The 26,863-nt window shown below is 41.0% G+C and overlaps 1 protein-coding gene across 1 annotated transcript in view; it reads left to right on the forward strand.

Annotated features, from left to right (window-relative positions):
• The first annotated feature begins 478 nt into the window (after positions 1-478).
• The window catches only part of arhgef39 (Rho guanine nucleotide exchange factor (GEF) 39), a 55,280-nt gene continuing 28,895 nt past the window's right edge, over positions 479-26,863 (forward strand). Inside the window, exons 1-6 of the mRNA XM_084911029.1 lie at positions 479-544; positions 1,780-1,934; positions 6,999-7,093; positions 14,872-14,992; positions 17,593-17,711; positions 25,667-25,737. Coding sequence (XP_084767155.1) covers positions 1,785-1,934; positions 6,999-7,093; positions 14,872-14,992; positions 17,593-17,711; positions 25,667-25,737 — 556 coding nt within the window. The 5' untranslated portion in view covers positions 479-544; positions 1,780-1,784. The remainder of the gene's footprint in view (positions 545-1,779; positions 1,935-6,998; positions 7,094-14,871; positions 14,993-17,592; positions 17,712-25,666; positions 25,738-26,863) is intronic.

Raw genomic sequence — 26,863 nt, forward strand, 5'->3', positions numbered from 1 at the left:
GCATGTAGCACAGAGTCATGGCTCAGTGTGTAAATGAGTCTCACAGGCCTGACTGTGCTGCTCACCACAAACAAGCATAAGCAGACATTTTGGACTTATATTAACTATATTTTTTACAAGTTTTACAGCTTCCTACTCCTCTTTTGACCATTCACGCTACATAAAGTAATTGGGAATAAACAATGAAATGACAGAAAACTTTCTGTTTCTCTTTCTGACATAAAAAAAATAAAAAATAAAAAATAAATAAAAAAAAAATCTTATTTAAACCAAGTGTTAAGCTTGACATATGTTAATATATGTATTTAGTACAGAGTTGACGACCTGTTCTGTTTATTTAAACATCTGTTTTCATTCTGTAAACAGTTGGTTTAACTTTGGAATCGTTAAAACTACTTCCGCTGAGAACGGGGTGCTTCCTGTAGTTCGCTTGTGGAGCAGCCAATCAGCGTGTGGAACAAAGGTCATTGCTCAAACAGACCGGAAAGAGGAAGCAGAATCTCCAAAAGAGCGCCTTGATTGAAAATAGAGACGTTACAGAAAGGTAAGCCTAGTGTCGCTTTACCGTCAAACAAACCATAAAAACAAATGAATCTCTGTAAAGTAATTAACTTCTCATTCAAAGACGTTTTGTTGCGACAATAAATTCGCTGAAAAAAAGTTTTGACAAGTTTTTTCGTCCTTATAACCGGTAGAAACGGTCTCGACAGCTGATGTACATCTCGTTCACGAAATGTTCTAGAAACATCTGAAAGACTGAGTGACAGGAAACAGATGTTGGAGCATTTAGTCAAATGTCAGTAACATCAAACTCAACAGAAAACTTTGTGTTCTGGGATTCATGTAATAACTGAACAACACGAGAAGTATTTACTTGCTTACGTTGAAATGTTACTTCTTTAAGATGTAGAATGGAACTCGCCTTGAGGTGACTGTTGTGATTTGGTGCTGTATAACTAAAATTGAATTGAATTCGGGTGTTTCCAGTCCCATTTTCTACCTGTCTCAGGTAGAAAGTCAAGCATGCATCTAGTTCTGCAGTCTGCTGATTATTCTAAAGAGCTTAAGCTCTTTAATGATACTCCAGCAGATGCTACTGTTGCAAACAGTCAATTTGTGAAATTTCTTCCCTCTGAGATAGTCCATGACCAGGCGATGCTGCAAAGTGGAATCGTTTAGAAGCCGCAGCAGCTCAGCTTTGAAATGGTATACCATGTAAGGTTTCAGGGCAGGTTACTGACTGCTGAGGCACATGGTGCATAAAAGTCATAAATCCTCTATTGATTCAATATCTGCAGCCTCCCAAACATCCTCTGGGATTATTCTCAACACAGTGGGAGTTTCATGGAATGGGCTTCAATGGCCAAGCACCACCTGTAGGAGTTCTGTGTTGGCGGCCTAGTAACTTTATCCATGTAGTGTGTTTTGCTTTCATTTATGGTTCAAGATTGGAACTTGATATTTATCAGACAAAACAACAAAGAATTGTAATAATGTGTCATTCTTGTTTTGCACTTAATTTTAAAGATTGCTTTTCCTCCGAAGCTGAACTCTGCAGATGCGTGTTATGCTTGGAAGTTACCGTTTTCTGAGAGGGCAGAAGCACATGCTCCACCATATCAAACAAATTATTTAAAAAACAAACAAAACTCAATTCATCTGTCCACAAATATTCAGTCATTTAGGAAAGCGTTACATCTTTTACCTCTAGTGGTCTGCTTTCCTTTACTGTGGAAGATAATTCACTTTGGTTGTGTTTCTGTTCTGTCCTTGTCACAGTGAGGATGAGTTTCTTGCCTCGCCCTTTGGATCCTCTTGGGTGCAGCAGTGTCCAGGAGCAGAGGGACTTGTGGCAAAGAAAATTCTGTCGAATAGCCAAAGAAATGGTGCAAACAGAACAACGCTACTGCCAAAAGCTGGAACTGGTCACCACTGTATGTACTACAGCATATTTGACCTATTCATGGTCTTAAAATCATACGACATCATATTTCATAATGTAATATGATTTATGTGTCTGAATACTTAAGTGCTAGTACTAATGTCAGGCTTTTGATGCTAAGGTTACCCACATACTGTTTAACTTTTGTCTTTATTGGATAGTTACAGTGCAGTCAGGAAATGTGAATGACATGCAGTAAAGGTTTTATAGGCCGAGAATTGTCTTGAGGGCTCGTCTCAGGTAATCTATGTGAATTTTGCTTAAACCATTTTCCATTAGCTATCCTGGCTATATTTAGGGTCCGAGCACTAAAAGTGGGGCAGCCCTATTGTGTCTCTATTTACTGTATGATAAATGAAGCTTTATCTGCTCCATTTATTATTTTGGCAAATTAATTGCCTAAACATGGTCAAAAACTCATGAAATTCTGCACACACATCAGGTCTGGTGAAAATGTACAGATCTTATTGGTTTCATGTATGTAAATATAATAATAACCACTGCAGCCAAACAGAGAGCCTGACGAGCCCAGCTGTAAGTAAGCTATTAAGACTCGACTGTACACTGTGTTCGTGTTTTCCTCCGAAACAATAAGTTTTGTTGGAGCAGCCTTTCAACGCCTCTCTCTGTCTCTCGCTAGCAAAGTTGACCCAGACAACAAAGTAAAGCTAGTTTTTGGCTACGAGCCGACACGAACCCAACGTATTAGCCAGAGGTCCCTTTACTACGGTTCAGAGCCGCGGACCTGTTTTATATACGCACGGAATAGTTTTCTATACGAGATCGCTGCAAAAAGTGCAGCCTTACCTAATGTCCACCTACTGTTACTCATTTATATTAAGATTGAAACATGTAGCTGGTGTTGGTGTGGAGAGTAACCTTCAGTAATGAATCACACAGCAATAGGACATTCATGTAGTTGTAAAAAGCATGGTAATATATTAAGTAATCCAAAGTATTCAGAATACGTTACTCTCATTGAGTAACTTAACAGAATACGTTGCAAAATACATGTAATCTGTAATCTGTAGTGGAATACATTTTAAAAGTAACCTTCCAAACACTGCTAGTGAAGCAATTCCGAATAGGTAACTAGTATCTTCTTCAAGGGTTTTTAGCAGCTGTAGCTTGAGGTGGGGATAATGTAAGACAAAGACCCTACACTAATACATATAGGACATCCTGATAATAATGAATTACAGTCGTCCCGCCTGGAAGTAATAAATGCATGAACTAGTTTTTCAGCGTCACTCTGAGACAGGATATTTCTAACTTTAGAGATGTTGCACAAATGGAAGAAAGCAGTCTTACATATTTGTTTAATATGTGCATTGAAGGACATGTCCTGGTCAAAAATGACTCCAAGGTTCCTCACAGTGTTACTGGAGGCCAAGGTAATGCCATCCAGAGGAAGAATCTGGTTAGATACCATATTTCTAAGATTTTCAGGGCCGAGTACAATAACCTCAGTTTTATCTGAATTAAGAAGCAGAAAGTTAGCGGCCATCCAGGTCTTTATGTCTTTAAGACATTCCTGCAGTTTAACTCATTGGTGTGTGTTATCTGGCTTCATGGACAGATAGAGCTGGGTGTCATCTGCATTGCAGTGTAAATGATGCTATGTCTTCTAATGATGCTGCCTAAGGGAAGCATGTATAATGTAAACAGAATTGGTCCTAGCACTGAACCCTGTGGAACTCCATAATTAACCTCAGTGTGTGAAGAGGACTCTCCATTTACATGCACAAACTGGAGTCTATTAGATAGATATGATACAAACCACTGCAGTGCAGTACCTGTAATACCTACAGCATGTTCTAATCGCTCTAATAGGATATTATGGTCGACAGTATCGAACGCTGCACTGAGGTCTAGCAGGACAAGCACAGAGATGAGTCCACTGTCAGAGGCCATAAGAAGATCATTTGTAACCTTCACTAAAGCTGTTTCTGTGCTGTGATGAGCTCTGAAACCTGACTGAAACTCTTCAAATAAACCATTCCTCTGCAGATGATCTGTTAGCTGTTTGACAACTACTCTTTCAAGGATGTTTGATATAAAGGAAGGTTGGAGATTGGCCTATAATTAGCCAAGACTGCTGGGTCTAGAGATGCTTTTTGAGTAAAGGTTTAACTACAGCCAGCTTGAAGGCCTGTGGTACATAGCTGATTATTAGAGATAGGTTGATCATATTTAAGATTGAAGCATTAAACTCATCTAACTTTGAAACTGAACCATCTCCCGTTGATTTTGTTATTACTAGAGCAGGGCGATATGACCAAAAATATTTATCACGCTATACATTTTAAAATTTGCAATAACGATATAACTGACGATATAAGTGACACGAGACAAAATACTTTACAACTCCACAACTTTATTAGTGCAAAAAAACCCATCAATGTATTTTCACTTAAACAATCAGCTGTTTTTTACGTGCATTAAAGTTATAAAAAAATGTAACAGTGCAAATTCCTTCCTGACAGTTTAACCAAAAGGCATTTCCAGTGGAAACTGGCCGACATATCCTCAGCATAACCATGTATAATATCCACAAACCTTAAAAACCCAGCAGTGAGATCTTAAGAGATCCAGCCTACGGCTCTTCAATGGGGCGTCACAGGGTCCCCAGGAAAAAACATTGTAAATGTAAAATAATAAAATAAATATTCTTCTGTAGCAATAACAAAGTATAACATAAATTATTCTGTAGCAATTACACAAGAATATCCAGTAATGTCCCTGCCTACAATTAAACACATTCACTTACTGAAAATCATCTGCTGTGGCAAATGGCTGCAAGCCTTTGACCACAAACTGAGTCACTGCTCGGTGACATTCGTCTATCCTGGCCTGAAAGGAGACGCTACCGGCAGACTGCAGCGAGAACTGCCAGCATCTGAGCCAGACTCTGTCTCTCTCATCATGGTCACCTAAACGCACAGTAATGGCAGGTTTTGTAATAAGGCAAATCGCGCTAACATAATATGCACTGTTAGTTGATTATTTACCTGCCGCATTAACGGGAGAGGACGTGCAAATGTTACCGCTGCTGCTGGGTTGAGATTCACGAGTCCGGAGCGAATTAAAATCACGACATTCATTTAAGGTCATCGCGTGTTTTGTGAGCAAATGCTTTTGCATATTCGTAGTGTTTCCTCCCTTAAATGAAATATCTACTTTGCAAGTATTGCAAGTTGCCCTGTTGTCATCCGTTCTCGTAAAGTAAAACCAAAGTTTTGAGCGTTTGAGCCGCCGTGTTTCCTGCCAGATAAATGACGCCCCGCAACGTGGTGACGTCATTCGGGGCGACTGGAATCGATAAGGGAATCGTTTGCAAAAATGGCAAACAATTCCAAGGAACTGAAACAGTGGGAACCGGTTCTCAACAAGAACCGGTTTTCGATACCAATCCCTAACGGTAATATTATGTTGAAGCACAGTACGTATCACTCCGCGAGGCTCCGCCTACGATGCCGTAATGCTCCGACAATCCATCAAGCGGTGCGGCTTCGTAGCTTAGCAAAGTCGTACTGAAACATTTGACAGATTTTCGAGTGTACCACATAAAATCGTTTCCAGGTCAGTAAACACAACCAGAGTTCATACATAAGGCTCACGGGATTATAAGGGGCTCTGTCGATTTTCAGAAAAATCAAAGGATGATTTTAAGTGTGCCGTATTTTCCAAACAACACGGTGATAACGACGGCCCGCTAGCATGCGCTACCAAAAATAGTGCTTTGTTGTGTATCTGATGGACGAAAGCTAAACCAGTTCCACCACTGAAGCTGCAGCATTTTTACAAACCAGTTCTGGTTCATCTGTTTCATTCAACGATCCACTTTCGCCCTTCTCATTCTCCGTCGCCGCCGGCACGCTTTTTCCGCCGTGTGCGTATGTAAACAAAGGCACTGCGCATGCGCGCTTTACCCATATTCTATCGCCATATTTCATTTTCTTATTGTTGTCCAACATTATACCGGTATCACTGTGAACGGTATGATATGGCCCAGCCCCAGTTATTACCAACCAGCTTCTGTTCAGTAGCTGCTGTTGTGTCCTGATGTCTCCATTCTGTCGCTGCCTGCAGGTGAAGGGGAGAGGGACATTTAGTGAGGGAGAGAGGTGGGGCAGAGGCAAATGTGGACAAGAGAGGGGCGAACTAGCAGCTTCACGCATCGAATTGTAATGTAACATAAACTGTATCGATATAAATGTATTTTGACCCCATCTTAATTTATACTTATTTAGAAAATTCTTTAGTTAGGGCAGTTGAAGTAATGTATAATAAAATGTTTATGGATTTAGTATAAAACATTTCCTATAATTGTCATTGTTGGAGTGGAGCTGAATCAGTCTCTTGGGGAACGTGGGCCTCTGCCCGTGTGTTAGTGGTGCAGTGGGTGGTGAAGATCATCCAGGATGCATAAGGGTTTGATCAGTCACCTCTTCTCCATCGCGCCTTTGAAAGTTGCTCTCTTAGTAACTTGTCATAATTCAAGGAAACAAGAACACTTTGATAGCTTGAGAACCATCTATAAAGATCTGATCGGCTCGTCTGTGGAGGTTGTTCCAGACCCGAGGTGGAATTCATCATATTTTCCTCAAAGAGAGAACAGACTTTTTCTACTCACTGCTGCTGCCCAGTTTCTACACAATTATTCACCCCCCATCCGTTCACTCCAATTAGGAGTCATTTTAGGCCTAATGCACATTCAATTTGCTAATCCCATTTTCACTTCAAATGACTTGAGACCAGCACAGCTGTCGCTTTATTGTCAGTGCTGTGGTACGACAGTGTCCCTCTGCATTTGTGCTTCAAATTGGCTCTTCCAAAATAATCATAGCAGTCAGAAAGTGGCTGTAGGGCAGCAACACCCCAGCCTTATAGTACCTGCTGCTGTTAAATGTCCTGTTTTTCTGTGTAGCTTTACTTTTAGTGTTGTCAGCAATAAAAGCACCTGCTTATCAAAAAAAATCCAATCGGAGACAACCGAGTAACAAATGCTGGAAGATAATGTCCCTTTGTCTCTCTCTGCTCTGTTTCTTTGCAGTTCTTTGTGGACATTTTGAAGGCCAAAGGAACCCTGAGGTCGGACATTAGAGAAGACATTTTCTGTTCAATTAAAGCTATTCTATCAGTAAACCAGTAAGTATTCTCTGAATAATTTAAAGAATATCCATGCTCTGGGGATTGTGGTGAGAGCCTGCGTACAGATAGGCATGCTTAGTTTGTCTGTTCTGCAAGAATGCAGCGTAGATAAACTCTTAGTTTACCAAAGCACAGTCCTTATCTTCACATTAGCAAAGGTTAGTGTTATTGTACTGCAGTGCACAGTAGTTCTCTTCCTCAGTAGATGTATATCACAAATGAACAGCATTATTATTATCGCAGAATATTAATGCACTTTCTCGCTAATGACCAATTCTGAGACAAACTGATCTCACCGCATGTCTAGACATCAATGGATTCGTTTGTGTTGATGCTGTAAAATTCAGATCCTGAGTCCACACAAATGACTTAAAATAAACGGGTTGAGGTTTGAAGTTGGAACATGTGTGCATGTTGAGGCCCTGGACTTAGCTCTGCAATCCATAAATCAATATGGTAGAGAAACGAGCTCAAAATGGGTTTTGGAAGCTGACAGGAAAACTGATATTTTCATTTCAAAGCATTTTAAACTACGACTGGTCCAAATATGGGTCATTCCTACTGTTCCGTGCCATTTTCAGATTGTAATAGCATTTTTAAAAATTCCAATTTTCCATGATTTTGTCACTACATTTAAAAGAAAAGTTGCTATAAAATATATTGGTGAAGCTCATGATATTATGCTGTAACAATGAGAATATTTTCCACACATGGCACAACTTGTTATAGGACAGGGTCATCTCTGTTGCTGTTTTAAATGTTTCAAGAGCTAAACAGTCCCTGCTTTTGATCTGTAAATGTATTTTTAAGAGGGTGTTAATATTTTCTAATAAAAAAGATCAAGATGGTAAACTGGACAGAAGAGTGAAAGGAAAACGGCCTACATGTGCCTCACACTTATGGGAAGAACAATATTTGATTTGCATTGTAGAAAGAATGCCACGGGTGTGTCCAGCTGTTATATCTGCCAAAGGTGGCCACTCTGATGAGTCAGACATTTGGAATGTATTTTGGTCCATAAACTAACTCCATGTTTTACTTTTTTAACTCCAGTTGCTTATTTGTACCATGCTTTCATTTCAGAGTGCAGTGAGACATTAAACTGCATAAATTACAGTAGAAAAACGGGTTGTTCTAAAACATTAGAACGATAGTGTAGATGTATATGAAATAAATAAATAATAAGGCATGGCCTAGCAGTGTGAGTGCGAATGGTTGTCTGTGTCTATGTGTTAGCCCCGCGACAGACTGGCGACCTGTGCAGGGTGTACCTGCCTCTCGCCCTAAGACAGCTGGGATAGGCTCCACCCCCTTGCGACCCTGACAAGGATAAGCAGAAGAGAATGGATGGATAAACTCAAGTATGCTGATAGCTCTCTTTGAAGTCGTATCTGTAATTCATGTTGGCTTATAAGTCTAACGTAGGAAGTGTCCGTGTATTTTCTTATTCATGTGAGAAAGATTGCTCCTAGCCCATAGTTCATTATCAGACTGCACAGAATGGGAAACTGTGGAGTAGGTGCTTCGGAGACCGTTGATTGGGAATTCCATTTCCGAGCTAAATAATGAGTTGTACGAGTTCCCCAAGGCCTCTATCCCCTGCAGACTGACGGGCTTTCTCATTGAGATTGCTGCAATGAAGATTGAGGTATGCATTACACAGTCTGATGTATTGGATAAATGGTTTTGCAGTTCACATACTGTTTATCTTCATTATGAAGTCCTTATTTAATCAGTGATGTGAATATAATGACAAGCTCTCGAGATAAAACGGGCCATGGAGATCCAGTGCCGCAGTGATTCACCACTAGGAAATGATTCAATATGTATGTGAAACTTCAAGTAATGTAATCATCACTCAGTTCAGCAACAGGAAATAGGAATGCAAATGTTACTGTTTTCCTCTAATGTGTAATATGCATTTAGATCCATATATATTTGGGCACTGCCACAAATGTAGTTACTATTACTGCTTACCAAAATAAGAGTGTTGGCTTATTAACGTGCAGACTTATTTATAGTATATTTGTGATTATTTTGTAAAGTTCCAAGATGGCGCCAGCGTTCACGGCAAGCCGTCTCCTCCGCTGTTGTTTGTCGTCCTTCTCTCTATGTGCTGCCCTGATGTCTCCACGTTACTTGCCTATGATCGCCAAACTCTTGAATCTCCGGCCTTTGGACTACCAGACACAAGATTTTAAATGGAGACCTGAGAATCCTCCTCCGCTTTCAAAGGACTTTCCTGATTACCTCCGCCACTTACCATCTACCTTCTCTCAAAGGAAACGTTCACGGAGACGGGGTAAACGTGGCGGCATCCGTGTTCGTATCAAGGCCTTTTTAAAGTCCTATGTTGCGAGAAATGATCGCTATTCTATAAACATCTTGTCATCTATTCCTGCCCTCTGGGACCATGCTAACTTCATCAGTCATCGCTGGATTCGCCCTGTTGGACCTTATGGTTACCTGGACCTCCCAGCTGACCTTCCACCCCCTCGGTGCTGGGTGCGGTCCTCCAGAGGAGGTGCGAATCTCAACCTTCGCCTGCTGCGGCGTTCTCCTACCAGTAACAGTGTGACCACTCTCCGTATGGCCTTGCTAAATACAAGGTCACTGGCGAATAAGACTTTTATTTTACATGATCTTATTCTATCGTCGGGACTGGCGGAAACTTGGCTTCGCCCCGGCGAACTTTTTCCCTTCTCGGAGCTGCTCCCACCTGACTACGCTTTTATTAGCTCACCCCGGACCACTGGAAGAGGTGGAGGGCTAGCTTCAGTCTTTAAAGACAAACTTCGATGTCGGCAGCTGCCACCTGTTCTGTACCCCAGTTTCGAGGTGCAGTTATTGGAAGTGAGCTGTGTCCCCTCCATCCTCTGCGCTGTGGTGTATCGCCCCCCGAAACTTATCAAGGATTTTCTTCCAGAATTTGCTGATCTACTGGGGAGCCTAGTGCCACGTTATGACCGTATACTAATTGTTGGTGACTTCAACATTCATGTTTGCTGTGAGGACAGTTCGCTAGCTAAGGATTTCCTCGCTCTTATTAGCACCCTCAATTTCACCCAGTGGGTAAGTGAACCAACTCACACTAAAGGTCATATACTTGATTTGGTCTTATGGTCTGGATATTTGCATCACGGACATAGAGGACTCTGGGATTTCTGATCACTTTCCGGTTTTGTTTAATACTGTAGCGAGCGCTGTGGACTTGAACAGTGATGGTCCTGTGCGGCAATCGCGCACGATTAACTCCCAGTCGATCGCCCACTTCATTGATGCTTTCCTTGACTCTCCCCTCTCTGATGCTAACTGTAATGGGGTTTTATCAGCCGATGAGCTTGCTAACCTCTTTTATACTACATGCGCTGACATCCTTAACTCTGTGGCACCTCTGAGGATTAAACAACCCTGGCTAAATGATGCTACTCGCGCCCTCAGGCGTGAATGTCGTCGTGCTGAAAGAAAATGGAGGAAAGACAAACTCCACGTCTCCCTGGACATCCTCCATAATTGTTTATCTAAGTATCAAAAGTCTGTTAAAGCTGCCAAATCTGCCTTTTTGTCCAGCATTATTATGACTAATAGCCACAACCCCCGAGCACTTTGTAATACTTTTAACTCTGTGATAAACCCTCGCACTACCACTTATAGGGACGCCTCCCCTGCTCTTTGTGATCAATTCTTAAAGTATTTCTCTGAACAAATCTCAGCTCTAAGGGCTTCTCATCCATCTCATCCATCATCAGTTTTAGACCCAGTTCCAGCCTCTGAATGCTTGGCTGTCTTCCAACAGTTTGAGCCAGTGTCTTATTCTGCTTTAAAAGATATAATTGATCATCTCAAAATCTCTGGTTCCCCGCATGATATTCTTCCTTCTCGTTTCTTTAAGGAAGCTTTACATGTTATTGGTCCTTGTATCTTATCTCTGCTGAATGCATCATTGTCATCAGGTTGTGTACCGTCTGTCTTTAAGCATGCTGTTGTGCAACCTATTATGAAAAAGAAAAATCTTGACCCTAATGGTCTCACTAACTACAGGCCGATCTCCAAACTCCCTTTTATTTCCAAAATATTGGAAAAGGTAGTTCTAAAACAACTTCAGGCCTTTTTAGATGCAAATGGTATTAATGAAAGTTTCAGTCTGGTTTGAAACCTCGCCACAGCACAGAGACAGCCTTACTTAGAGTTTTTAATGATCTTCTTTTAACTGTTGATTCTGGATATTCTGTGGTTTTAGTTTTACTTGACTTGTCTGCTGCTTTTGACACGGTTAACCACAACATTCTTCTATCAAGATTGGAACATGTTGTTGGTCTCAAAGGTACGGTTTATCTTGGTTTAAATCCTACCTCTCAGAGAGGTCGTTCTCTGTTGCTATGGGGCAACGCTCCTCGGCTTCTGCCCCTATTTACTGTGGTGTGCCTCAGGGGTCCGTGCTCGGTCCTGCTCTTTTCTCTTTGTACATGTTGCCCTTGGGATTAATTTTTAGAAAATACAACATCTCCTTTCACTGTTATGCCGATGATATCCAGATTTATTCACCTCTGAAATCCGATGTGTCTGCTTCTTTGCAACCTCTGTTCAACTGTTTGCATGAAGTTAAAATTTGGTTATCACATAATTTTCTTACATTGAACGAGAATAAGACCAAAATCATAGTCTTTGGTAGTCACACTCTGCCCTAGGCCCTCTCGCAGCCATCTCTCGCTCACTGTAAGGAACCTCGGAGTGTTCCTGGATGGCTCTTGTAAACTTGAGAAACACGTCTCCACTGTGGTAAAAAACAGCTTTTGCCAGTTGCGTCAGATATCCAAAGCAAAGCCGTTCCTTCCTTTAAAGGACCTTGAAAAGCTTATCCACGCATTTATCACATCCAGACTGGACTACTGTAACTGCCTCTACTCGGGCCTCCAGCACTCTTCTCTTTACTGGCTTCAGTTAGTTCAAAATGCAGCTGCGCGTCTTTTAACAGGTACGAGAATCTATGGACGCATCACTCCAATTTTAGCCAAACTACATTGGCTCCCTGTTAAATATCGCATAGATTTTAAAATTCTTTTGTTCACTTTTAAAATTCTGAATAATTTAGCGCCCAGTTATCTTTCTGAACTCCTCCACTTATACAATCCCAACAGAGCACTTAGATCGTCCAACCACAGGCTCCTAGCACAACCTAGGTCTCGAATGAAGTCGAGAGGAGACCGGGCCTTTGCAACCGTGGCACCCAGACTCTGGAATAACCTCCCTGTTCATATTCGTACTGCCGAGTCGATCCAGTCGTTTAAATCACGTCTTAAAACTTATCTTTTTACTTTGGCCTTTGATTCTAACTAGTTGGCTGGTCTAGCTTGTTGTGTTGTTACCTATTGTTTGTTGTCCTGTTTTATTGTTTGTTTTAATTGTCTCATGCTTTTACTGACTGTGAAGCACTATGGTCAACATTGTTGTTTTAATATGTGCTATATAAAGAAATTTTGATTTGATTTGTACTCATTCAGATTAGAGGAATCGCTCAGGACTGACGTCTCTATAATATGTAATCCCTGTAATGCCTTTTTAAATGGTCCAAATGTAATTAGACAGTTAAAAACAAACTGCTGTGCAATAATTATTTTGTATGTCTTTGTAGATTAAGCAAGTAAAATGTTGACATTTGCATTGATTTTATGTCTCTTTCCATTAAATTGAAATGACCATAGAAAGTGAGCAGACTTACAAATTCAACAGTGGATCAAATAATGATTTCCCTCACTGTATAGAGCTGTTACTGCTGGTACTGGTGAGGCCAGTCTGGAGTTTTTAAAAATAAACAAGTCAGTAAACTTGTCGGGCCAATAGATGATTCATTTTATTTAATGGCAAAATACTCAGAAACAGCAACTGAAAACAGCTGAAATAAATGTCAAAGCATAATGAAAGGAAGAAAGCTGCTCCTTGGCAATGCCCACATTTGTTTGGTGATGTCCCATCTTCACGTTGTCATTTCCTCCCAGGAATCCATAATAAAATATTTAAAATTATCAGCAGAGAGTAGGAAAATATCTATAAAGGTGGTAATACCTGAAAAGTTTATATGACATTTGGATAAAAGATTTCATTCAACTTAAATGAAGGTGATGGGGCGGTTGGGGAAGGAAGTTGGTGTGCAGCAGTGGTCCAGAATGCTGTGTGGACCAAGCACAAAGCAGAGGTGAGGTTGCCATTAAAGTAGCTGGAGTCTAGGATGGAGCTCAGACACTGTGTGGGTAAAAACGGCTGACATCACATTGTGGTGTTTTTTTTCAGAGCAACAAAATGCTGGTTTAATGCTTTAGTGTTAGCGAACTGTTTATTCCATTTATAGTTTCTCCTGTTTCATCCTGTGTTTTGAGAGTTGCCGTTCATCTGTTGAGCCCTCTCCAAGTAATGGTGACGTGGCCTGAATTGTTTGGGTTCAGTCGTATCATCCACGATGCCGCAACTGCTTGGAATTAATGCGGATGACACGCATGGAATGCTAATGTCATCTCCACCTTGGTGCTGATGGTCGGACAATTTAATTGCTGTGGAAAAAAATGTAAAAAATGCAATCCATAATTTCATATTTATCATAATAGTCTCTGTCAGAAAGGGAAAGAAATGGAAATACATTTTTTCCTGCCCTTTGCTCTCGTTAGAACCCTCTCGGCTTCTCCTGCACCTCCCGATTATGAACAGAGCCTACCTTTGCCGGCAACTTCATTAAAATCTATTTAAATCAACTTCAGCAGTAAAGTGCTCCTTCTCACAGCTTGTATGAGCAGAAGTCTCTGGGAACATCATTAGAGAATGTGTGTGCGTGAATATGTGGTACTTCCTCCAAGTTCAAATAACAAGCTCCTTCACAAGTGTCAACACCCCCAACCAATTGCTTAAGTTCGGCAGGCGTGTTCTTACTACAAAGTAGCCCTGGGTGCTCTGAAGGTACATCTGTCGTCTGGGTCCCAGTAAATACGTCACCCATGGGGGAAGAAACACTACAGAACCTTGACTGCTAAATCTCTCATTAACAGGGAAGCAATCCTCTGAACTCTGCTCAGCCTCCTCGCTTTCTCTAAATGTGTGTGCCTTTGTTGAAAATGATGCTTCAGATGCGATCTAACCTCACATGAGCTCCTTCTCAGGGAGCGTGGCACTGATGCAAAGAAGCAGTGCCGTCTCAGACAATAATGCACAATAACTCAACTTGAGGCTAAATGTTTGCTAGGAGAGTAAACTTTAACACGAACGTCTCAAAGGTCTGTGATGCACAAAAAATGTGCCACGTATATTAAAATAGTTCTTGATACCATGTCCTGTGGATTTGTTAAGGATGTTGTGACTCAGGAGTAACATGCCACACACACGGCTTGCTTGCACTGCCCGCAAAATAAGCGACAATGATCCAGTGAAAGTGACTACCGTAGCATGTTCTAAATATATATATGGGGTCTTTGATTTAACAGACTGGTTTACAAAACCAAAGAAAAAGCAAATATTAAATACACATTTTGCTTTGTACTAATGCAGGATTTAATGTTTGCTAAAATTGATACCATTTGTTATTATACATAAATGTTACGGATCATGTTAGCTGATTAATTGATTTAATTAATTTCAAAGCAAAAAGGGACAAAGAGAACTAGGGAAAGGTTTTTTTAATAACCTGGCTTTTCAAACATTGGCAACAAAAGCATGCAACACATGGGAAAACAACGTGCAATAGATCATGTTTAAACTTGTGTGTGTGTGTGTGTGTTTGTTTCTCCTCTCAGGACTCTACTTATCCATTTGGAGAATGGCTACTTTGGCAAAGGCCTTGACCAGTTCTCCACCCATATGCACCATTACTACACATATGTGGATAACATTTATAAAGCCCAGAAAGTGCTTCAGGTATGAACATTATATTTGAACTTGGTTCAGACTGTTAGTCGATCTTTTTTGTCACTGATGTCAGTTTTTCTGTTTTCATCTATTTACTGATTTCTTGTTACACTGAATAGCAAAGCACAGCAATTTTATCAGATCAAATTTATTATGTAGTTTTACTGTGAACTTCAAGAATGCAAGTTTTTGCAGAATCTAACAATTTTCTACATGTTGATAGATGTAAAGAAACATGCTGCTGCGTCTTCATTCTTTAGCAGTAGCCAAAGTGGATAATCTGTCTCCATCTTAACCGAACATTTGCATCATACCAAACCTTTGCATATGCTCCTTCACTACATCCATGAGTTTTCTCTCTGGTCTGCTCCATAATCAACATCCTTCATTTTTAATCCTTCAACTCAGCCTATAGTCTTTTTGTCAGTGATAGCCTTCTAACCATACACACAGTTAGATCCATATATATTTGGACACTGACATAAGTGGGTTTTTTTGTTTTTTTTTTACCTGTTTACTGAAAAATATTCCAATTATAGTTATACAATGGACATAATGTGCAGACTCTCAGCTTTCATTTGAGGTTTGGCTGAAGATTCAATTGGACGAAGGGTTTAAGAGTTTCAGCTTCTTGACATGTGACATCTAGTTACAAAAGTAATTGGACAATTGAGTCAAAGGCTATTTCATGGGCTGATGTGGGCAATTCCTTTGATATTGATAATTAAGTAGCTAAAGGGCCTGGAGTTGATTTGAGGTGTGATGATTGCATTTGGAAGATTTTGCTGTGCACAGACAATATGCAGTCAAAGGAGCTCTCCACGCAGGTGAAACAAGCCATCCGTAAGCTGCAAAAACAGGAAAAAACGTCAGAGAAATTGCTGCAGTCTTAGGAGTGGCAAAATCTTTAGTCCATCCTGAGGAAAAAGAAAGCATTGGTGACCTCAGCAATGCAAAAAGACCTGGACGTCCACAGGCAACAGTAGTGGATGATCGCAGAATCATGGTGATGAGAAAACCCTTCACACCAGCCAATCGTGAACAACATTCTTGGATAAATATCCAAGTCTACCATAAAGAGAAGACTACTGTTCCACTGAAGGAAAAAGTACCCTAGACCATTATGGCACCCTCTCCACTGTGGGGTGGAAAACACCTCAGGTGGGATCTGCTTGTCATGCTGGTAACGTTGGAAACCATCAGGACCATCGAGGTTACATTTGTTCTCCTCAGAGAATTAAACTTTCTTCCACCTTTCAGTGTCCCATGTTTGGTGCTCTGTAGCAAAGTCCAAACGGTCAGTTCTGTGGCGTTCAAGGAGACGAGACGTTTTTTGTTCTTGAAGCCTTTCAGCCTCAGATGGCGTCTGATGGTTATGGGGCTGCAGTCGGCACCAGTAACAGCATTAATTTGGGTCGAGAATCGTCCAGTGTCGCGGCTGACAGGCAGTTGGATCCTCCGGCTCAGTGCTGGGGACATTTTTTTGGGTCTTCCACTTGAGTTTTTGTTCCATAACCCTCAGGATCATTTAGGAAATATCAAATGACCGTCTTACTGCGTCCCACCTCAGCAGCGATGGCGTGCTGTGAGAGATCCTGCTTATGCAGTTCGACAACCCGACCACGTTCAACAAGGGAAGGTTTGTTTTCCTTTGCCAACAGAGCATCATGACAGTGTGACTGCCTGACAGAAAATGACAATGAATCCACATTTTTGCACAGATTTGGCCTTTTAAAGGCAAGTGGTCCTAAACTTTTGATCTGCTGTAAAACAGCCTGTTTCAGTTTAAGTGTTGTTTTCAATAAATTGCTCAAAAATGTTTAGTCTCACTCCCATTTCTTCTTGTTGCAAGTTGAACTTTGTTAAGCTCCAACCGTGCAAAATAGGATTTTTTTTTGTCATTTTTAAAGTGGTCTTAAACTTTTGATCAGGATTGTATTAATGATTTTGTTTCTCATCTGTTCCTGAGTGTCTTTAGATTGTGGCGTGATTGCTTTTTGATATGTTTTAGCCCACTTTGCATTGTCAGACAGGTTCCATCTAAGTGAGTTCTTGATTTAAGAGGTCTGGCAGTAATCAGGCCCGGGTGTGGCTAGTGAAAATGAACCTAGCTTTCCATAAAATGCGTTTAATCACATGACCACTGCAAGTAAGAATGGGCTCAGAGCTCAGAGCTGACCTCTAACCTCTAACCACTCCTGCCTCGACCTTCTCACTCCTACTGGACACCTTGATACTCTCCTGGTGTCTTCATACATGTCCTCCACCACCCTCATATACTTCTCTGGCACTCAGACTCAGTGAACGCCTTCTGACCTTTTCTATACTGCACACCAATGCTCTGAAAGCAAACCTCACATGTGTAGTACTCTTTCTCAGCATGAAAGCATACTATTACTCGCTGATTGTCATTTCTCTTCTTAACATACCTTCAGCAACCCTTTCCTATATCTTCATTGTATTGCTCATCAATGTTATTCCTCTGTGGTTACTACTGCTCTGCACATCACAATCATGAAATCTGGTCCCAGTACACTTCTTATAAATTCAGAAGCTACGTCTTGTAAATGTCTCTGAATAATCTCCCAGTGTCTTGTGTCCATTTTCAGATGCAGCTTAAGAAAAACAAGGCCTTCAGACGCTTCAAAAAACTGCAGGAATCCCGCCCAGAATTCAACAACCAGAAGCTGGAGGACCTGCTCCAACTCCCCCTGCAGCGGATTGATCAGTGAGATTATATATTATTATGATCTTAATAAGGTTTAAAAAGTGTGGGGACAAAGGGCATCAGCAAATCAGACAAATATGCAGGTGCCAGACCATTTAAGGATTTAAAAACCAATAAAAGGACTTTAAAATGAATCCTAAATTCAATTGGAAGCCAGTGCAGGGAGGCCAGAACCAGAGTAATGTGCTCAAATTTCCTTCTACTAGATAAAAACCGTGCCGCAGCATTCTGGACTAGTTGCAGGCGTGTCAGAGTGCCCGGTCCAACCCCTTTTAAAAGGGAGTTGCAATAATCCAAGCGTGAGGTTATAAAAGCGTGGATACCAGTCTCCAAATCACGCCCTGAAAGAAAAGGTTTAACCTTCGACAGACGCCTGAGATGATAGAAAGATGATTTCACCCCATTCACGTGGCCATCAAGACTAAGTGCGATTTTTAACCCAAGATTGGTAATCGAGCTCTTCAGGTGAGGGGTCAGAGCAGCAAGGTCAACATCAGGGATATCAGAGGAACAATTCGGGCCGAACAGAATTGCTTCCGTTTTACGTTCATTAAAATTTAAAAAGTTTAGAGCCATCCATGACTTTACATCACTGGGGCAATCAAGCAGGAGTCTAATTGGGGAGCTATCAGAATGACTGAAAGGAAAATAAAGCTGGCAATCATCAGCATATAGATGAAATGAGACTTTGTGTTTACGAAAGATCGCACCCAGTGGCAGGAGATGAAAACAGTAATGGCCCAAGAATAGATCCCTGTGGTACACCCCACGGCAGAGGGGCCACAGAGGACGATGACGAGCCCAACTTAACACAGAAGCTCCTGTTTGACAGATATGATTTTATCCACAGGAGTGCAAAGCCAGAAATGCCCACACAAAGCTGTAATCGAGAGATCAGCAGGTCGTGATCCACTGTGTTGAATGCAGCAGTCATATCTAGTAGTATAAGCACTACGTGTTTACCACAGTCTGTCGCTACCAGGATATCGTTCATAACCTTTATGAGAGCTGTCTCTGTGCTATGAAACGGCCTAAAGCCGGACTGAAAAACTTCAAACATTTGAGAGTTGTTTAGATAATCCATCAGCTGAGTGTGAACAACCTTTTCCAAGGTCTTACTCAGAAAAGGAAGTTTAGAGATGGGTCTGCAGTTTGACTGAACTGAAATATCTGAGCCTGGCTTCTTAAGTTAGGGATGAATAACTGCATGCTTAAACTCGCTTGGTACTTGACCTGACAAGAGGCTGGTATTGATTAGGTTCAGAATATGTGGTCCAACAGCAGGAAACACCTTTTTTAGAAAACGGGGACGAACGACATCATTCAGAGAACCACACGGGTTAGCAGTTAACACAAGCTTCTGGAGTTCAGGTAGAACAATTGGTTGGAAAGCAATAAGCAAATTTAAACAGGGAACATGCACAGCCGGGTCAACAGTGGAGGGTCTCAAACTGGCAACCTTATCCACAAAGAAATTAAGAAACCTATTACACATAACCTCAGAAGACTGCAAAAGAACACGATCCTCTGCATTCAGTACAGAATGTATGTTATTATACAGAACACGAGGGTTATGTGAATTAACAGCAATAAGTTGAGAAAAATAGGAGTTTTTGGCGGTCTTTACGGCCCTCTGGTAAGCTTTCCAGCTCGTCTTAAGAGCTTCCAGAGAGACGTAGAGCCTGTCCTTTTTCCATCGCCTTTCACATCTCCTACAGTCTCTTCTAATGGCTCGAGTAAAATCGGTTAGCCAAGGACTGGCCTTGGGTTTACACTGCCTGAGTCTTAGAGGTGCAACAACATCAAGGGCAGATTTACAAACAGAGTCCAGATGAGAGAGTAATCCATCTACGGAGGACGACTCAGAGGGACTGGACACAAGTTGTTCAAATAGTGTTGAAAAACGCTCGGGAGTATCTGAGCCGAAGGCTCGATAGCATCGCATAGGTGCAGCCCGTTTAACAACAGGACTAAGAGGAACAACGACAAATACAATGGGCATATGGTCAGAGAATACAGCATCCTCCACATGTAAGTTACAGACAGGTAACCCATATGATAACACCAAGTCCAATGAAGTCAAAGTGGGAGACGCCCCCAAGGGTGATGGAGAATGACCGAGCTAAGATCCTGTGGGACTTCCAGATACAGACGGACAAAATGGTGATGGCTAACCAACTGGACATAGTGGTGGTAGACAAACAGAAGAAGACGGCCGTAGTGATCGATGTAGCGGTTCCCAATGACAGCAACATCAACACGAGAAGCTGGAGAAATACCAAGAGCTCAGAGAAGAGCTGGAGAAGATGTGGAGGGTGAAGGTAACAGCGGTCCCAGTGGTAATCGGAGCACTTGGTGCGGTGACTCCCAAGCTCAGCGAGTGGCTCCTGTCAGACTTGTCTTGATGTTTTAAAGCAAAATCCTCATCCACACATTTAATGGTGTCAGTGGTCTGTCAATGAAGTTCTCCTGGGGCTCCAGTGGAGCCTTGCAGCCAGACAGCTGACCAATCAAAAGTCACCTTATATGACTAGACTTAAGTTTTAACCTATGTGATACCACCGTAAGTATTTCCAGTTTGTCGAATGATAAACTCCATCTGCTGGAGAGAAGTGCAGATGAAAGTTTGGTCAAAGACTAACCTGGTTAAGTGTTTTCATCTTGCTGCAAAATGAATTTAAAGAATCTGAATAAAGAAGGAAATGGATCTGTGATGAATCACTGAAGGATCTGTTGTTAGAGGAAGAGCAAAAGAATAGAAACACAGTCCACTTCAAATAAAAAAAACAGGCAACAAATTAAATCACTTTCGACGCTCCTCCCCAAATAGACACAAAAAAGTCCTGTCTTCTTGTCTTTTCTTGTAATAACAAATACATTACAGCCATTATTAGCAATGGTCACTGTTAGTAGGAAGTGGAAATGAAAATCTAATTAAACAAACAGTATAACACAAAGGAAACACTAATGAGCATTATTAGGCACATTTCAAATAATGTAAACCGAACACTCTCATTTAGCCATCTTGTCCTGTTCATTAGCAGCAAACCAAAGAAAATATAATGAGACAACAACATAATCCTGACCATTTTCATAGTTCTGACATTCTAATGAAGAATGGAGCTGTATGAAGTGGTAAAGAGATATGCTTTCTGCTCTTGCAGCAGGAGCTGCAAATGGCTTTGCTGATGATAATACACACTTTTTTCTCACTCTGTCTGGCAGACATACCGGGTCATTTGGGCATTTGCACATCAGTAAATATGGAAGACAAATTAAATTTCTAATTATTTTGCATGCATGCATTAAGGGTTTGAATTTGTAATTAAGAGACAAGAGGTGTCAGCAGGCGCCTTTCTGGATGAGTGGACATAACACGGACTTATTGGTGATTACTACACTTTAATAGCTTAAAAGAGAAGAAGCGCTGGTAAATATAGAAGTCTAGAGCATATGCATTGTGTAAATTAGAACTATAAGCGACCTATAATCGACTTTGTCTCATCGTTCCTTTAAAAGGAACTAACAGTGATTTATTCAAAGAGTGAAGGACTTTAAGTGTGAATATTATGAAACCTTTTCGAACTGTCCTCTGAATTATTATTAACTATGTTTCCAAAAAGATCTAAGCAGTGGAGACAAGATGAAATGGCAACAAGTGTGAGCCATCGGTGTACTAATAAAGAGAAATGGCCACATCTGAACCTAACCCAGTTCATTAACCAGGCTAACAAAATCAGTTTCTTTTACTCTAACAAACCAAATTAGTGGTGTATATCCATTTTTTTCTTACTTTGATATTATTCTACTGACATCTAAGTCACCACTGATGACACTAATCCCATGCTACCAAAATATATCATTTTAAGTCTTTTAAAAATATTCTTTCAAGTTGTAGTAATCAGAGGACAAAGAACAATTATTGTAAGTGACATGCATACGAAATAATTTAATATTTTTCAATTGATAAAATTTTAAACATTTTTAAAGATGCATTTCTGACATCAAATAATCTGTCACCTGTGTGGCTTACAGCCCTCACTCTGACAAGCCCAGTACCTGAACTATAGTTGTGCCATATCATATCATCCACAATGATGCCAGGATAAATTCTTACGTAATATCAACGTGTCGTATTCATTGTTAGAGCAACACTGTGCATTTATGTTCCTTTGTGCATACGAGACACACCCAGAATCTAGCAGCTGGTCATGTGAAACCCCTATGCAAGTAAATGACTATCGTTGGAGCGCACTGTAAGATAGGAAAAGCAAATGGTGGATGGAAATTACTGACGTAGTTACATGGTGGAAAAGCAGGATACAGAAAAAGCAAGGTATAGCATCTCAGGCAGAAATAATTGTAATTATATGGAAACATCATGCAGGCTCCTACTAAGTTACTTTAGTTAATTAAATGTTAAGTTACAATATGTCAATAACGGACATAATCTGGACACCGTGTGGTTCGGAGGTAACCCCCGAGCCAGATGGTGGACACCAGAGTTGAAGGGAGCCACCAGGCTGAAGAAGAAGTCCTATCGGGCTTGATTAACCCGTGGGACTTCTGACGCAGCTGATAGGTACCGACAGGCAAAGTGGAACTTGGGCAAAAACTCGGGTGTGGAAGGAGAGGCCACGGAAAGAGACTTTAAGACCTCTAAGAGATTCTCGCAAACTGTCAGGCAACTCAGGAGAGCAAAGCAGCGCTTTTTTTGTATAGTGCAGGTGGAGCGCTGCTGACTTCAACTGAGAACATTATCGGGTGGTGGAAGGAGTAGTTCGAGGACCTCCTTAATCCCACTAGCATGTGTTCTATGGAGGAGGCAGAGTCTGGGGACGAGGGGGACAATTCGTCCATCTTCAGGGGTGAGGTCACTGAGGCAGTTAAACAAATCCTTGGTGACAGGGTCACTGGGGTAGAAGGGGTTCGGCCTGAGTTCTCTTTCCCTCCTACCTTTGTCGACGTGAGGTCATGCTGAGGTACTTGGTGCACAGAGGTTCCCAACTTTCTGCAGAGTCGACTTAATGTGGCGTTCAGATTACCTCAAAAACAGTGTGTAGAGATCTGCTGCCTGAGATTACCCAGCACAATAGAAAGCATTAGATGCAGTGGTGTAAAGCATGGTGCTACTGGACTCTAGAGAAGTGGAGATTTGTTCTCTGGATTGATGAATCACGCTTTTCCATCTGGTTATCTAATAGACGAGTCTGGGTTTGGCGGTTGTAAGGAAAATAGTACTTTTCTAACTGCACTGCGCCAAGTGTAACGTTTAGGGGAGGGGGATTATGGTGTTTAGTTGGCCCCTTATTTCCATTGAAAGGAACTCTTAATGCTTCAGCATACCAAGAAGAGTTTGGGGGATGGCCCCTTCCTGATCCAACATGACTGCATAACAGTGCACAAAGCAAGGTGTGGGCTGCACAGAGTCCTAACCTCAACCCATTTAGAAGACCTCTGGGGTGAATTAGAGCACAGACTGTGAGCCAGGCCGTCTTGTCCAACACCAGTGTCTGACCTCACAAATGCTCTTCCAGAAGGATGTTCGAATATTCCCATGAACACATCCCTGTACCTTGTGGACAGCCTTCCCATAGAGTTGAAGCCCTCTACACTGGATTTCCATGTTTGTTTTCATGTTTCAGTAAATTCCTGAACCCAGTTTTTCAAGCAAAATACTAAGAAATGAGGTATGGTGCTATAGTTTTTCACAGTGCTGTGTTTTTCAAATAGTACTTGCACTATTACACTGCATCGTTGGTGCTCTGTAACATCCCTTATTAAACTCATTCCTCCAAATGGACCAGAAGCAATGATTTGCAGGGTGCTAGCATTACAACTTGCCTCATTCACTGGCACCACTTTGTCTCTATAACAAGCCCAGACTAAAAAAAAAAAGGGAAGACTGCAAAGGCAGAGACGAGCACAGTGGAAATCAATGTCAGCTGTCAATGCACTTCAAGGTCACATCGTCCTAGTAAAAAGGAGCATGGATTTCTTAGGAAAGGGACGCTCTTCACAACTGCTGTCTTAGGCAGAGGCTTAAACTTGATAGAATCTCTATGAATTTGTCTGAACATATTTAAACTGAATTTGAACGTTTTTTGTTTTTAAATTTTGCTTTTGCTATTTTACATTAAGTCAAGTTTAAATAACTTAAAAAACATTCATTTTTTATATATATACATAAAACCCAAATTAAAAATGTTTAAGAGATAGTTATACTACTTTATATTGCTGGTGATTTTCCTTTGATTCTGAATAATTTAATCTTTAGCCAATCAGGGAAAAAACCCCTAAGCATGTGGCTTATTATTACTCGTTTGTTTTTAGAGGCATCCTTGACCTATGAGTCAGAATCTGAATCACCTTTATTGCCAAGTTGGCACACACACAATTTGTTGTTGAATAATTATAATTTTTGTTGGTGTGGTCCTGTGTCAGTTTAGCTTTTTGAAAAAAAGACAACACTCTTAAGTGGTGGACTGGAATTGCACTGGGGTCTCCTATGGTCAGGCACCTACAGTGGAAAGTTGCCAGTATTTAAAATATGTGCAGTCACCTTTCAGTATTATCTGGGGGTAAACAAAATACAGCTGACAGCAAAAATCTGACCTGCACTCACGTGTTCTCTAAAGTGAGCCAGATATCACCATAAATATATACAAACGAGCACCTGGGATTATTCCGGATTAGCGTCGTGCCACATCATACCATTCTTTATAAAACTGTTAAAATGTTTAGGTGATTCAGAAAGTGTCATGTCATCCCGTTAGTGATCACATACGTTAGTTCTGTAGCGCACACAATGAGACCAGGCATGTCTAACAGCCCGCCGGTCTCGATGATGATTTACTACCTAAAAAGTGAGCAGCTTTAACAACCTGCAACAAAGCATGAATACTGTTTTGTATGAAACACAAAATAATTCAATCATTTCTCTCTTTTCTCTACATTGTAGGGTTTTTACCTTGTAATGTAAAGTGCCTTGAGGCAACTGTTGTTATGATTTGGTGCTTTAACCTCCTGAGAACTGAGGATAAAAATTTTCTTTCAGTTTACCTTTTTTTGTCCACTACAGAGGACATAATGAATAGGCTGGATCTCAAGAGGATATAAATTGAATAAGAACGTCCCCAGGACAGTCTCCAGGAGAGAGGCCATTAACAAGAGGAGAGCTAGACTGGGCTGTAGAAGGGCATCAACCCGGCAGCACGACTCGTATGTGCTCCTGTGTGCGAGGAGAAACCAGGGGTGGCTTTTATAGCCTCAAAATTATATCACATTATTTAAAAAATTGCATTGCTTATATTTATGACAACATAGAAAAATACTGAACATGTTATCTGTGACTGTAGCTTGCATGCACCGACATTTATTACTGCAACCAAAATAAGTAAAGTTTATTTATTAAGCGCTCTAATTCTCTATAGGTTTCTTTTGTTCACGTGTGTCTTTAATAAAATTAAAGTTGCAGTGTAAACTGTGCAACTGCATCGACTTATTGTTCCAGGTTTTATTCACACATACAGAAAATGCCATTTAGTTGTTTTTGGGGGGCTTTAATTCAAACATCATTTCTAATCTGCACCTGGAGTAAAAGTCAGGATTTATAGTCGGTATTTCATTTGTTCACCATGAGAAGGATACGATCAAACCAGTGCAGCTCTCCATCTCATCAAGGTACTGCTGTATCTGTCTGTCGTCATCTCGGGCAAAAATACTTCAAAGTAAAACTCGATCTTTCCATCTGAAGTAGTCGGGACAGTTTCACATTTCTTTGGCTCGTTAGGCTTTTTTGACACTGCTGCTGTTTGAATGTAACCAGTCCACAATTACAGAGCCAAGAGTATCCTGTTCAACAGTGGCTATAACTCTGAGAATGGGGGAAACTACGTGACCGTTTCTATTGTCAGGTAATATTGTGACCTTATTTCTTTTCTGTCTTCTCACAGGTATAAACATTTCCTGCAGGATCTGACAGCCAACATCAGTGGAGACCATCCAGAATATGAACAGCTTTTAAGTAAGTGTCTTTGCTGCCGTCTGCAGTAATTAGAGCAGGGCGATATGACCAAAAATATTTATCACCATATACATTTGAAAATTTGCGATAACGATATAACTGACGATATAACTGACACGAGACAAAATACTTTACAACTCCTCAACTTAATTAGTGCAAAAAAACCATCAATGTATTTTCACTTAAACAAGCAGCTGTTTTTTTTATGTGCATTAAAGTTATATAAAAATGTAACAGTGCAAATGCAAATTCCTCGCTGACAGTTTAACCAAAAGGCATTTCCAGTGGAAACTGGCCGACATATCCTCAGCATAACCATGTATAATATCCACAACACTTAAAAAGAGGTTATACACACACAGTACGGTAATATTATGTTGAAGCACAGTACGTATCACTCCGCGAGGCTCCGCCTACGATAGCCGTAATGCTCTGACAATCCATCAAGCGGTGCGGCTTCGTAGCTTAGCAAAGTCGTACTGAAACATTTAACAGATTTTCGAGTGTACCACATAAAATCGTTTCCAGGTCAGTAAACACAACCAGAGTTCATACATAAGGCACACGGGATTATAAGGGGCTCTGTCGATTTTCAGAAAAATCAAAGGCTTGATTTTAAGTGTGCCGTATTTTCCAAACAACACGGTGATAACGACGGCCCGCTAGCATGCGCTACCAAAAATAGTGCTTTGTTGTGTATCTGACGGACGAAAGCTAAACCAGTTCCACCACTGAAGCTGCAACATTTTACAAACCAGTTCTGGTTCATCTGTTTCATTCAACGATCCACTTTCGCCCTTCTCATTCTCCGTCGCCGGCATGCTTTTTCAGCCGTGTGCGTATGTAAACAAAGACACTGCACATGCGCGTTTTACCCATATTCTATCGCCATATTTCATTTTCTTATCGTTGTCCAACATTATACTCGTATCACCGTGAACAGTATGATATGGCCCAGCCCCAGTTATTACCAACCAGCTTCTGTTCAGTAGCTGCTGTTGTGTCCTTATGTCTCCATTCTGTCCATTCTGATATGGCCCAGCCCCAGTAGTAATGTTGTCTACAGGTCGACTGTGATTTTTTGTTATAGAACGATGTGTACAAGCTGTAGAAGAAGGTTAATATT

Source organism: Perissodus microlepis, chromosome 17 (genome assembly GCF_051167445.1).
Source record: "Perissodus microlepis isolate ML-2025 ecotype Zambia chromosome 17, ASM5116744v1, whole genome shotgun sequence".
Taxonomy (NCBI): Eukaryota; Metazoa; Chordata; class Actinopteri; order Cichliformes; family Cichlidae; genus Perissodus; species Perissodus microlepis.